This window comes from Filicampus tigris, chromosome 11, assembly GCF_054856515.1.
Source record: "Filicampus tigris isolate MCC_2025a chromosome 11, RoL_Ftig_1.0, whole genome shotgun sequence".
In the NCBI taxonomy this organism is placed as follows: domain Eukaryota; kingdom Metazoa; phylum Chordata; class Actinopteri; order Syngnathiformes; family Syngnathidae; genus Filicampus; species Filicampus tigris.
The window spans coordinates 9,748,054-9,762,936 of NC_141227.1; the positions used below are offsets into that span (position 1 = coordinate 9,748,054).

A 14,883-nucleotide genomic window follows, 5' to 3' on the forward strand; every position below is an offset into this window, starting at 1 on the left:
CCTGACCAATGCATTGCTAACGTTACAAGATGCAAATTATATCCTTTAAAACGTCGTAATCTGCGTTTCTGGTTCAATTCAAAATTATATTGCTGCGATACACCTCTTTCCCTGTTATTAGGGTAGAGCATTCTATCAATTTAATGTGAAACAATACACGTGTAGTTCCTTTCATGTTTCACTTGTGATAGTTACTACTAAAAAAAATAAGATGTGTGAGGTGCATCAAAGATGTGGCTTTTATTATGCCCTACTCATTTGCTATTAAAGTTAAGTGTTTTACTTACTGTGCAATAAATGCATAAGAGTAAAATGGGGATCTAATTTGTACACTTGCATCGCCATTAATAATACTAACATGTATTTCCAAACATGGCCTGTATGGCGGTTAATAAAACTTTAATCCTAGGACAGTTAACCTTTCCATTAGCTCTTTTGGGGATTTTGTTTTTCCTGAAATCATAAACCGGATGTTGACACGATAGATCAGCATCAGATCGTACGATCTACCTTTGTGTCAGCCAAAGTGGACATGATGGGAGAAGACCAAGGAGGACACTATTGGTAAATGCAAATCATAAAAAAGCATACATTGACGAAATCAAAAATCTTAAGACTATCGAGGAATACTGGCGATAAATGTGCTGCCTAGTCTCAGTCGCACGTCAAAAGTCTTGCAAGAGGACACTGATCCAAAACTCAGAGGTAAAAAAAATAAAATACAGGAATGAGGAAGAGTAAAACATTGGACTATTTCTTTGTCAGCATTGATCTAAATCCTGCATCTGTGGAAGGAGCTGCAACACACCATGTAGAGAAAGCACCTTTCAATCCCGAGACAATTGGAACAGTTTGCTTATGAGGAGTGGGTCAAAATACCTGTTGACAGGTGCACAAGTCTCATTTACAGTTACAGAATTTTGGGGGATTGCAGTGATTGCCTCACAAGGTTGCGCAACAAAATATTAAGTTACGGGTACCATCATCATTTTTTAAAAGGATTGCATTCAACCACAATTGAAAAGCAATGTCAGATTTTCACTGGTTAATTTTCATTCTCATTACTTTTGTCAATTTCAAGTTATTTCTGTAACGATTGTGGGGTTTTCTTTTAATTTTCAATGTGTGCAAGTCATGTAAGTTGTACAGTCATTAAAGGTATAATACAAAGGCAATCTAGACTGAGTTATCATGATTTGAGGTCTGAAGGAGTTCGGGCCTGTAGACGTAGTGGGGCTGAGAGGACTCTTATCCCCAACCTTCCCATCTGCACTATCAGCTTCTCCCAGTGGGGTTTTTGAGTTGATATCTCAGCCTCGTGATAACAATAGTCCAGGTCCTGACTACGCTGGGCCATCTAAAAGCCGTTAGCTACCTCATTACTCCGCTGGCTACTGGGCTGGAAAAAGCACAGTGGCACCTTCGTAGGTACCAGTTATCATTACTGTCTTATGACCACCAATGAAATCATCCCAGGCTACCGTCTACAGGAGCCAGACCACCACATCGGCATGTAGGGAAGAGAGAGCAGTCATTCCTCCAGAAAAAGGAAAACAAACACTCAAAATACTTCTAATATATGCGGAGTAAATATCCTTGTTCTCCATACCGTATTTAACTAGTATTTTTGATGGCTGTGTACAACATTTACTGCAGGCAAGGTGTCCTTTCTTCTGTACTGCCATTAAACATTGTCTACTAACACTAAATAAATATTACACTGTATGTGTAAGAAAATATTTAGATATTTGCTTTACCTTGTTCCTCCAAAGAGGATGATTCGATCTCCAACCATGCAGCAGCATTGTCGTCTCCGAGGACATGGACCTTTCCCCTTGGGTTCGACTTTCGTCCATAAAAAGGCTTCTGTACAGTAAACATGAAAAACAGAACACATTGACGATGATAATGATTTTGGGACATAAAAATAAAGTATAGACACATTACACATACAAACTCATTCACTGATCTTTACTCGATGAATCATGAAGATTTTACTTTCTTTCATGCAACTTTCAAAATGTACTTAGGCGTACAGGTGCAACGACGATTAATCGACAGCTAATGGATCATCAAATTAACCGACCATTAATCTGATAATCAAATAATTATTGCGATACTTTGTTTAATTTAAAGGTGTCCAAATTCTCAGAATTTCAGCCTCCCAACAGTAAATATGATCAGATTTGTGTAGTCTTCATGAAAGCAGATTGACTATATTTGTGGGTTTTTTTCAAACTAAGACATTTTAAGTTGGAGAACAATTTATATATATATATATATATATATATATATATATTGAAAAACCCACAAATATAGTCTCTCTCTCTCTCTATATATATATATATATATATATATATATATATATATATATATATATATATATATATATATCACAGGCATATTGTCAAGTCAGCCCTTTGAATTGCAAAACTCGATACAAAAGTGAGAGCAATATTCATAAATCATGCAAAAACTGTTCACTTTGACTGAAGATAGTTGTAGTTAAGAGGCATTATGAATACATCAGAATATGTCCATAAATATACTGAGTTTGTTTGAAGTATCTTTTTTTATTGAATATTTTAATAAATTTAATACATTATCCCAAAACTGCCTGCAAACATTTCACCATGCTGGTACATAGGGATGAAATAAATCCTGGGGGAGACTCTGCTTTGAGAGATACAACATACACACAAGCTCAGCAAAACAGCCGATTAGTTTACTGCATTGAATAGCTTAACATAAGACACACAAGACTTGACTCTGAAATAAAATAAAACCATGAAAAAAGTCTGCTGTTCATTCTACAGTTATTCCGCTTCCTTTAAAAGAACAAACACACAAGATAAGAACACGCACTGAACATGGATGACCCCGTTCAGGTGGATGGCGGGGTCTACTGCCCATTTGGCCCCACACTCCCTGGCATCCAGTACTTGGTTGTGGCTGTAATGTGCAGTATTTTCTCCACTTTATAATGATTGTCTTGACTGTGTGCAATGGAAATTCTTTTGCCCTTTTGCTGCGGAAGCTCTCTACGGACCATGAATCGCGCTGTAAGATGGGACTAGAAAAATGTCAGGAAAAGCCAGCTACAACATTGGTAATTTATTTGGTTGATCAGAGGAACTTTAAACGGATGCAGGTATGTGCTGACTCCCACTTACTATTCATTTCAATGAGGTTGGCGCATTTTGAACACAGTCACATCCCCAGAAATAACATAGGCAAAAGGTAAAACCACATGATGTCAATTGTTTATTTTTATTTCACCTAAAAGTTCTCTTTCATTTTTCAAGTAAATTGTACATGTTATAGGTTACATTAGCGGTGGAAAAAGTTTTGAAATGATTTATCTTGGTCTCATTTTTTAGAAACAAAATAAAGCTAGCATTTGAACAGGGCTGTGAAGTCGTAATATCCACTGTAAGGATGCATAATGTTGTCAAACAAGTACAGACGAAGGTATCATTCCATCTCTACAGCAACAGGCCATTAAAACCTACTTAGATAATTGGGATTGAAACTAAGGTGCTGCCATCTAGTGGCACAAGATAAATGGTATGGCTGCCACGTCAGATTTGTAATTCAGGAGAGCAAGGCTTTACGGTTAGTTGTTCTATTCATATCATACATCCCGACTGTCAGTGTATGTAGTACAGCACATTGAATATAAGCTTATACGTATTGTGCCACTGAGAACAATGAAATTGTTGGTTTAATGAAGGTGAAGGAGAGGCTTGAAGAAATAGGAAAGCGGGTCAATACAACTTTCAAATGACATCGCTAAAAATCATAACCGCAAATGGGCCAGAATTGTATATAATTACAGTAAACACAAACATGAACCAAAAAAAAATGACGGATACGAAAAGCATCACCTGGACTGAATTTCCAGAGATCGTTGAAGTGCTGGTCCAAATCGGCATTGTACCCTCCAAATATATACAGCTCTCCCTTGTAGCAAACTATATATGCACATAGACAAGAGAGGGAAACTATATTAGACTATATTGACTAAACCGAGCATGAAGATTATCAACATTTGCAATAATAACATAACACCCCACAAAGACAATAAATAGACTGCTAAATAGCAGTGCGGTGCTCAGCAAGTTGAATGAGTTCCTTACATGCTGAGTGGCTTCTGCGTCCATCAGGTAAGAGCTGTGTTGGGGGGGTGCTCAGCCAGGTATTGGTCTGTGTATCAAACACTTCTATCTTGTTGCAGTAGATCTCATTGTTGGAGTGGAATGGACCAAAGTGGTCTCCCCGTCCTCCAAATACAAACATTTTTGTCCCGATGATGGTTGCTGAGTGGAAGTCCCGCCAGCTTGCTGGAATGCCCTGAAAGGCAAATAACAACTGTTAATTGTCCTCGTTACGCTGAGAGGAATCTTGCAGTGAAATTGTGCCACTTAGTGGTAGTTGTTAAACGAAACCAAATCTGCATAGCCAGACGGGTAAATAGTAATACTGTATTTTGTTGCAGTTGGACTAAAGCAGGGGTGTCCAAACGTTTTGCAAGGAGGGCCAGGTTTGGTGAGGTGAAAATGCGGGGGGCCGACCATGTAGCCTGACATTCTTTTTTACATGGAACACCAATAAATCCAAGCACATTTTAGCAAACCGGGCTGCCTTTGAATTTTTAAATTTAAATTTCAAGATTCTTAATCATGTCTTTTGGTCCATTTGAGACATGACATATCACCGGCAAATAAATGTTCACTGAACTTTTAGATTTAAAACAGGGAAATAAGTAAAAGTATTCACCAGTTCAAATTACATTTCAAACATGAATATCAACTGGCAATTAAATGCTCTCTTAACATTTTAATTCTATGACAAGGAAATATGTAAAATATTCATGTATATCATATTCATCAGTACATGCCAGGGTTAATTTGAAACATGGCATATTATTGAAAATAAATGTTATGTGAACTTTTAGATGTAAAAACAGGGAAATAGGTAACAGTCTCCTTGCAAATGAGGCAGACACAATTGATGTGCATTTCAGTGAAAAATAGTCCAATTTCCAACTTTCCTTAAATTGCCCTTGATATCAACTTTCCTTTTTTTTTATTCACTGTCACCATTTTAGAAACTGTCCGGAAAGGGTCACACAGAGTTATAGAGTTGTCAGAGTGCTGCTGCTGCCCTCTTGTGTGTAAATGTGAAATTGCATTTAGAGTGTATTTTTTTAAGGCTTGTCAACCGGGCTACTGGCCAGACGTTGTTAATTCTATGACAGAGGGTGCAGGCCGGATAAATTTGGACCGCAGGCCGTATTTGGAACCCGGGCAAAACTTTGGAGATGCCTGGACTTAAGGAGTTGAAATAAAAGTCAATCCAGTTTCATGGCATTTTAACTAAAAATCGATGGATGGTAAATCAGTGAGACGAATTACACAGCATTCAATAAGAAGAAGAGTCAGCCCCTAACCCTATGTTCAATTATGTACAGCATAAATAAACTAATTTCACGTGTAATTGACTTTGAGGATAGTTGTAGTAAGTAATAAGTAATTGACGTAAAATGTATAATTATCCGAATGTATATTAAAACCTAAACTAGTAGCATTTCACTCTTATAATTGTGAATAGTTGTGCATATGGCAGAAAAGAGGTGCATCATCTGCTGATTTAAAGATTATTAAAATATTATTTGGACTGGACACTAATGAAAAGGTCTCAATTGTGTATGTAGTTTGTCTTTTAAAACGTTTCCATTAAAGTGTGGTAGACAGTCCTCTAAGTAGAATGCTTATGTTGCTCAAAGTCGGAGGCAGTTGTAGGATTGCATGAATTCATTTTTTTAATGGCTTTAACATTGTGACCAGTCCTTAAAAAACAAGTGCAATAATCATGCAGCATCTTGATATGGATTATTCAGAGAAGCGATCCTCACTAAATGAATGATTTGTGATCTACACCTTTATTTAATATTTAATTTTAATTTATGACACTGGCAATTCCTCAGAGGGAAATTCAACGCACATTATGCTGCACAACACACAGTGAACCAGACCGCACACTTACAGGCATGCAAGGTGAGATGTCAAAGTAACAGCGGCGCACACACATGCACCTCTTGAGCTCGGGGGAAGGTTTGTGACTTGCTCAAGTGAACCTCAAAAGTAGTCAGGAAGCAGACTAATATCATTCTAACAACATCTGAATTAGTCTATTTTGTCTGCAGCGGGACTTGATCGGCGAAACTTCTGTTTCAAAACCCAAGTCTAAACCTAGATAAGCCTCCGAGAAGAGCTAACACAACCTTGCTTTTTCAATTACTGATAGAAAAGTTGAAACGTTTTTTTTTTTTTTTGTATAAACTCACCATGGCATCAATTAAAGACCAATGCATGGTAGTGGTGTCCAGCTTGTGGATGTCATTAGAAAAGCAGTCAGCCTAGAGAGCACAAGAGGAAATGAATTACTTTAATTGTCACTTGTGACCAGTGTGGTTTCCCAAAATTCATACTGAACTCAATTAGCCAACAAGTCATAGCCTAGCCAAGCACAGCATGCGTACAGTATGTTGGTCACCATCTGAACACTTTGAGACAAAACACAGTTAAATATTGAATTTTTGATCCAAATGCTCATCTTCATGTCTGTGGCATGTATTTTGTCCAAGTGTAGTTGCTTTACAACCACCTTTCATGACATATTGACTTCTGTTACCCAAAAGGAAGCGGGACAAAGACTCACCAGCTGCTCGTATCCTCCAAATATATACATCGCCTTCAACAAAACGCAGGCTGAGTGGCCATCTCTTGCCCCTGGAACTGTCCCAGAAATTTTGGGTGTGAACCATCTGTGGGTATCTACAGCGCAGGGACAGCTTACATTAATTCTCAGCACTTTACGTCAAACTGTTGGTAACAAGCAAGCAGAGATTTAGTGAGCATTTTACATGTGCTATTTTGGACCACTTGTGTCCAGCCAGATAAATTATCTGTATTGGAGTGTAAAGCAGTTTATTCTATTAAAGGCTAGCATGCAAAACATCGATTTTACAAACATGCAACACAAAGACCTCAACACTGACAAGACACTCAAATTCCATCCATCTGTCCATTTTCTATACTGTTTATCCTCATGAGGGCATAAAGGTTTGCTGACGTTTTGTGAGTGGTATCTACTTACTGACATCAAATGCATACAACACATTGCAGGCCCCTTCAGTGTCATTGCGTCCCCCCCACAAGTAGATGGTCTCATCCAGTAGCACTGCCGTGTGACCATAACGCATGTATGGCACTTCGCGAGCACGCTCATGTCCCACGGGCCTCACTGGGGGCAAGTTCATCCAACGCAGGGACACTATGGCATAAAGCAGTTGAGAAATGAATAATATGGTAAGTAACATTATGTGGGAGACTTCCCTTACAATCCAAGATGATGGAAGGTGATACATTTTTACTAAACTGTTATTTTTGTTTGCATTGCTGTTCTGTTAGTGTATAACATTCTAGCAATTACTCATTTGCAGATGTCTATGACAGAAGGTGGAAAAACGTTTAAAAATCAGTCAAAAGGTAGAACGGTGTGACGGCAGGCACTGCTGTAGAACTGACATCAAAGGGAAGACTCACAGAGCAAGCAACCTGATGAAATAATGATGAAACAATAGCTGACATTAGAGGTGGGCGATCAATCGTCAATCTTGCCTACACGATGTGTAATTTTACATAATCGAGTATTAATACCGCCTCTGACTCGAGTCAGTCGACGGCCGCAAAGTCTGAAAAATCAGTGCGCATTGACGGCGGAGGAGGAGGAAGTGATAATCATTCACCGAATCAGCGGGCAGGACCCGGTCACGTGACTCTGTCCGCACTACAGCGTAGCTGTTTCCTCCACATTTCCTGGAGTGTCGAGCGGATATTCATAGCGAGGCGCGAGTCCATGTCGTCCGTAGTCTGTAAATGGTTTGGGGTTGACAAGACTGACATCGGTGGGAATAACATCGTTAGATGTGCCAAAACGGTCACATCGAAGATCAATTCTGTTGCACCACGAGCCATATGGATTGCGAGGAAAACGTGGCGACCGCGCAAGCACGCTAAACAAAAGCTTTAACACACACACTCAGAAAACAGTCGCCGAGTTGAACCGACAAATATAAACGCATGCACGCACTCACACACTCAGTACTTTAGCGAGCAAGTCAAACGTGACATCCTGGATGATCGGTTAACATTCAGTTTAGCTTCGCTTGTATTCCGCATCATTCATAACTCGCCTGTATTTCCCAGACATGTTGCACAAACTACGACGGTTTATTGTGACGCCAGCATACACCCAAACATGAATAAAGTCACAAGTTTACATATCACAGCGATGAATGAGTGGGAAAATGCACTTTTTGGTAAATTGCAGTTGCATTGTTATTCAACTTTATTCTGAATACGTTGGCCAATGTATGAGAATGGTTGTTGTCATGACGACGGTGTTTATTTCTCTCACCGGGTGACACTTCCATCACACGTCACAAACCTTTTTCTCCATTTGATTGCTCTAGTCGTTGGCAGTGGTACACCAGTACGTACTGCAGCTCAAAATGTCACATCATTATGGAATAACAGCAGAGACATTTAAATGACATAAATATTCCCAAAATAAAGGTCTATACATAATTTTTGTTTTTTTATTGTTAAATATTGTCGTAGAATATCATTATGTTTTGCAGAAGCTGTATTTAGCAATTTAAAACAGATGTTCACAAACGCTGTCTATCCACAATTGGTCTGTGAAGCAAGTGCAGATTTAAAAGATTTTTTGTAGAATATCGTCAAATTATCGTTAGCGAGTTTGTTTTTTTTTTGCCCATATCGCCCACCTCTAGCTGACATGCTCTCATTTCCATTTCAAATGAGGCAACAGCATCTTGGTGAAGGTTTGCTTGCACTTATCGTTTGGCACAATCCTAACAAGAAGGCTCAAATTACTCAAGGCAGCTGTAAAACCAAGGTTGTTTACCACACACGGTGCTGAACAAGGGTTGTGGAACTACTTCGTTAACAGTCGAACAATTTGGAATTCAACCCAAAACAGGCCTTACAAGTTAAAAAAAAAAAACCCGGAGGTCACAAAAGTCAGCATATTACGCAAGACTTGAGTATGTCTCACAAAACCTCATAAAACAAGTGCTAATGTTTGCTGTCAGTGAGTCACTGACTGGCCACTGCATTAATGTGGAAGTCAACGCAATCATTTTTTTTTTCAAGAATATGTTCTATGCAAGCCCACTTGTTGAAACAGGGCTTTCTGATAAATACTGCGTTTGTGGAATAAGTGTTAATCCACTCGTTTTTAGCCATCTCTGGGGGCGGCCAGCGGTAGTCACGATTCGTCGACTAATCGGATAGTATGTAAATTGCAGCATGTCGCACCAGCAAGCAGCTGCTTTTATATAACCATAATTAGTTTACAGTTTGATTCTTTATTGTAACGAAAATGGATGTCAGATCGGGTAAACACAGGGGCTTGACCTCCGAGCCTCCTCCGCCAGACCTGGAATACACACATTTGAAGTGCCAGCACCCAGCCTTTGGAGCGACCTGCCGGATCCAAAGGAAGACCAACGCATGGTCTTTCCAATCCAACCCGGACCCCTGATGGGTCTTGATTCAATCAAGCCGTCTCTGGCAGCCCGTCAATCAACCACGGCACACCTTCAAAATTTTGTTTGGTCCGATCCGAGGCTTGCAATCTCATACGGGCTATACGATTGGTGCATAATAAACTTGGGAATCAAGTAGAGCTTGGTATTAATCAGCTGATTTTAGCCTGGTACGCTAGCTCACTGCTCATTACAGACTTGCTTTGGTATAGGATTTCTTTATTGTGTTTCTATTTCTGCTTCTGAACATTATAGTGTGTTTTGTTTAGATTTCAATAGCTGTAGAAATTAAATAATTGTCATATACAGAAATCTAGTGTAAATTGTGTGTGTTTGAGTCAAAGTTTCACTTTCACTGATCTGATAAATGGGACATACAGATTTTTAATGTAGCGCCTTCATATATTAAGACTTTTTCGTCCGTTTTGTCCAAAGAATCAACCCAAAACGGGCGTGGTGCCCCCTAGCGGCGATCAAGAGTTAGTGTAGGCATTAACCAAATCGCCGCCCATTTATTAAATTAATATGTAATAATAAACATACGCTACACTATGTATGTACAAATTAATGAGATGATACAACATTAAACTTTGATTAAACTTTGCAACTTGTACCACCAGTTCTGAGATGCTCATAAACTATGGTGCGTCTTAAATTGAAGTCAATATTATGGCCTTAAACGTTTTGGCTGCAATTGTTTAGTGCATTTTAAAATGAAACCACAACTATACACTATGCAGAGTTGCACTAATCAAGTGAAACTATCTATAAATACAAAAAGAAATACTTGTCAACAAATTTTACTCTTCTTTGGCACCAAGCATTTTTTTTAAAATACAGAAGGTAGTGAAATCAGGAAGAAATTACGAAAAAGCACTGTACTAAAAAAACTCAAATAAACACTTGTATTGGTTTCAAACATTCTTGACAAAAATACGTTTGGGTTGACTTCCGCTTTAAGCATTGCCATTTGTTAACATTTTAGAGTGGTTAACTTTTTCTTTTTCTTAACTTTAAGTAAAAACTGTTAAAATATTAGATTCACAAGGCGTCTAAAGAGACAACTTTTATTACGGCCTCCTTTTAAGCATTCAAGTTAGGAAGGTTCTTGTGTTTTTTTAAGGGGATAAGGTCTTAACAAGCATCATTGGGTCCATTGAAAGGTGCTATGTAAATCAAATTCAACTTATTGACACATTTGTTAAGTCAGTAATAAGTTACTGTATGAATGCAAAATATTGCCAGCACAGTTTAACAAAAGAACATATCAAATCAATTTATTATATGGGGAAAATTTGTTTAGAAATCCTAACAATTTTGAGGTTGACTGCACTTTTAACGTTCCACTATGAAGGACAACGGAACCTGCATTTATTCTCATCACTTTAATTACAAGAAGAACTGAAAAAGAATGGAAAATGTATATAATTTTCCAAGCAAGTACATTCTTGAGAAGATTTACTCCAGTACGACTTGTTGAAAGGCCTTTTTCCAAATTGGCTTTAACGGTCAAGAAAAGCTTTCAAATAGCATCATCAGTAAACATTTCAGTTCAAACTTGACTACTTCCCTTTGCAAAATAGCAGAAGTACAACCAATTTAAACCCTGCGTTCATGGTGATGCATTCTAACTTACCGGTGTTGAAAACATGCACATCGATCTGACGTAGTGTCTCATAGTCCTCCCCGGAGCAGTAGCCCCCAAAGGTGTACACCTTGTGCCCCACGGCCACAGCGGCATGGTTGACTCTCCGTGGCCCTCCTTCAAGGTGGACCGACCAACGCAACATTCCACTCGTCTGCACCTCTGTGGAGTCGATCACTTCGTCCCCATCAGGCCAATTTCCACCATTAAACCTGCGAACACAAAAAAGGGAGTGAAAAAAAAAAGAGCTCTTGGCAACAATTTGGTCATTTCCAGAAAAAATGGGCCACAAAAATCTCACAAAACTGGACTTCAAACCAACCATCTTAGGCAATGTCACTTGTCTTGTGAGACCTCAGCTCATTGTGCAACAAAAGGATCATCTCTGTGTTTTGCTTTGTCTTTGACATTTTGAGATGCCACTCCCAAAGGGATGTCAAAATGACTTTATCTTGAGTCCTTGTTTATTTTTTACTTTTTACTTTCTGTTTACTCCTTCAACTTGCAAACAAAAGTCGAGCAGGAAAGGAGCAACTAATTGGCTGTTGTAACGCACATTTCCACCCCGTCTGATCAAGTAAAAATGCTCACAAATCTCCATCATATCATCGCCCAGCTCTACTATCAAAACAATCTAAAGCAAAGCATGCTGCCCGGTGTCAGAATGCTTTCTCTCAGTCTCAGTTTATGGGTCCTCCAACAAGATAACAACCCAAATTACAACGCTAAAAACACCCAACAATAGCGGAGAACAGAAAATCGCAGTATTCTGAAGTGACCTTCTATGAGCCCACATCTAAATCTTACTGAATGTCTGTAGAAGGTGTTGAAACTTGCAGCCAGAAGAAGACACCCTTAAATGTGAGACAGCCGAAGCAGTTTTCTCCCGGGAAGTGGGACAAAATAGTTTTCGAGGTGCAAGTCTCATTGAGTTCCAGAACTTGTTTGATCGCAGTGTTTGTCTGAAAAGGTTGCGCAAGAAAGCATGAAGTTGAGAATAACAACATTTTTGTCAAGACCAGTTTCATTGGTCTATTTTTGATATACCGGTATGCATTTTTTTTTTACAATATAAAACAGTTCCCATGTATCTTAATAACAGGTCTGTGACATTCTTTGGTCTCAATACGCGAAGGACAAAGAATTGTGGCACACTTAACATTCACTCGTAACGCCACCCTGGATGAATGATTTTGGGGTGGTGTTCCATCTCTATTACTATTCCTTGGTCAGAATGCCATTGGGAGGCAGAACTAACTGGCTACTTGTTCTCTACAGCTCAGAGTCTACAAAGAAAATCGACCATAAACCACCCCAACAAAATTTTCACCGGTGGAGGCAGTACGTCATCATCAAGCCGTCAAAATACACAACTGATGTGCCGATCCACGTGTGTGGTACATGCAGCAGATTGCCATACACCCCAAGCATTACCTTGACAACTTCACCAAAAATGTGAGTATGTGCCAGTTATCAGAAGCTGATGCTGATACTGCTGTTGCTAGCTAGTAGTAATCTGTGCTAACACCGCCTTTCGGCTATTATGGTGAGGATGTGCCTTTTTAAATATCTACTATTCAATATTTTGAGTTTTAGCCACTTGAATTGATCAATCATCTCGGCTCTTTTTATCCCCGCTGTGCAGTATGTATGCACTGACTCGCGTGCATTTCATTCATGGGTAGGCCTCCATAACCATAAATTTCATTAAATATTATTTTAAATTGCAATATCTATATATTCGGGAGTGTAGAGTATGGATTCGTTTTTTTTTTAACCCCAGTTACTAATTTTAACGTTAGTGTTCTAGGGTTAAGCGGCTTCCTTGATTGCCTACTGGGCAATCTACGTACATTTTGGAGGGTGAGACTACACGCCTCACTATTTCATTCACATGTAGGCCTACATATATAATTATTAATTTCGTTAAGTATTGTTTTAAACCAGGACCAGTGTCAGTTCTAGCAGTACTTCCATAACATGGCATGTCAGGCCACCACCCAAAAAAAAAAGTTTAATATCGGACCCAGCTCTAGGTATAACGCAGTGCAGTTCTACACCACTGTAAACATCAAGCACAATTTTACATTAAAAAGAAAATCAAAATAAATAGGGAATTAAGAACAAAAACAAGCAGAAAATAATATCAGGTTAATATTGACTTAATACTATGACAAGGGGAGATGCATCGATCCACCCTTTATCCAACTTGGGTTGTGAACTTTGGAGCCTATCCCAGCTGACTTTGGGCAGTGCACACCCTGGAATGGTCGCCATTCGCAATGTCGCACATGCAGACAAACAACCACTCCCATTCCCACGTATGGACAATTTCGAGTTAAACAAGAAGCATGTTGCTGGAATGTGGGAAGCAGCCGTAGTACCAGGAGAATACCACACAAGCACGGGGAGAGCATGCAAACCCTACACAGGAAGGCTGGAGTCCGGATTCGAACCTCCTCCCCCAGAACTGTGAGGCATACCAGCCCAAGGGACCACTATTACAGCAAAACAGTTTGCAGCCCCAACTCTCTCAGCATTCTGTTCCATGACCCACTTTCTAGCTGACCTCCAACCTTTGTTTGCTCTTAAAAATACATCGCTAAACGACCCTATCTATTTTGAGCCCCCCATATCAGAGGGGTAACACCAGATCTTGGCGACGATTCTTTTACGTCATCACACATACTGTTTATGAGTGCTGTGTACAATACACATCTGTCTTTGCACATAGTAGAAGCAAGTCAGGGCAACATCGGGTTTGCACAAAGGCATGTGTACACTCTAAGTTGTCACCTATAGTATGTTGAAGTACAACGACCTCTTGAGAGATGGTGAAATAGTTCCACAATCCAAGATCATGTGTCTTATTTAGGAACATGAACATTGTTAGCTAATTAGATTCAGTGGAAGAGAGCAGTAACACCTTTCCACAGCCTCGTCCTCCAGCTAGTTAGCTTTGACAGGACCTTTTTACTGGCATATCTGTGAAGGACAGGTATGTGGTGACAAACAATTTAGACGAGTTTATCGTTATCTTGTTCCACATTCAAGCGATAGTGTGAGAGACTCTTGCCGAGTCGGCTAGGCTAAAGCTAAACTACGCTACCTTATTTAGCGCATGGCCCTGAACCGACTAGAAAATGACACGAGTTACAACAGCGACGTTTATTTGCATGTGAGGCAAGGGTGGTCAGTGGACGCCAAAACAGCCAATATGTTCACAATGTTAGTAAGTGTCGTATAGCTACCTTGGAGCGGAATCGGAGGCGGTTCACTGATGATTTTGGACACAGACAGGCAAGCAGGCAAAGACGTTTTGACATGTCGACAGGGCAGAACGCGCGCCCCCTAGCGCCTCATTCACAACAGATCTGTCACGCTCATGGTGTTCATGTGACAGATACAAGAAACTGCCTTCTTACTCTTCCGGTTTTAGTGTAAGTATTCTGGTAAAGGCACTGCCTCTAAGAATGTTAATTGTTCTGAAACAACATGCATTGCCGGACTGACTTGTTCACTCCCTCGGGAGGGGAACTGGCCATCTCCTGCTTGTTGGGTCTGAATAACATTACCAGGCCTCATTTTTGCATGCAAT

At 39.6% G+C, this 14,883-nt stretch overlaps 1 protein-coding gene across 3 annotated transcripts in view; it reads right to left on the reverse strand.

Moving 5' to 3' along the window:
• The window catches only part of klhdc3 (kelch domain containing 3), a 32,591-nt gene extending 17,912 nt beyond the window's left edge, over positions 1-14,679 (reverse strand). For 2 of the 3 annotated variants that reach the window (XR_015088647.1, XM_086045203.1), the window contains exons 1-8: positions 14,537-14,679; positions 11,277-11,497; positions 7,162-7,338; positions 6,724-6,839; positions 6,350-6,421; positions 4,140-4,353; positions 3,888-3,974; positions 1,758-1,866 (exon numbers count right to left, since the gene is read on the reverse strand). Coding sequence is in view for 2 of the 3 variants with exons in the window: in XM_086045203.1 (XP_085901329.1) it covers positions 1,758-1,866; positions 3,888-3,974; positions 4,140-4,353; positions 6,350-6,421; positions 6,724-6,839; positions 7,162-7,338; positions 11,277-11,430 (929 nt within the window). In the remaining variant the exon portion in view is untranslated. The other variant, XM_086045204.1, reaches the window with a different exon arrangement.
• Positions 14,680-14,883: the final 204 nt, after the last annotated feature.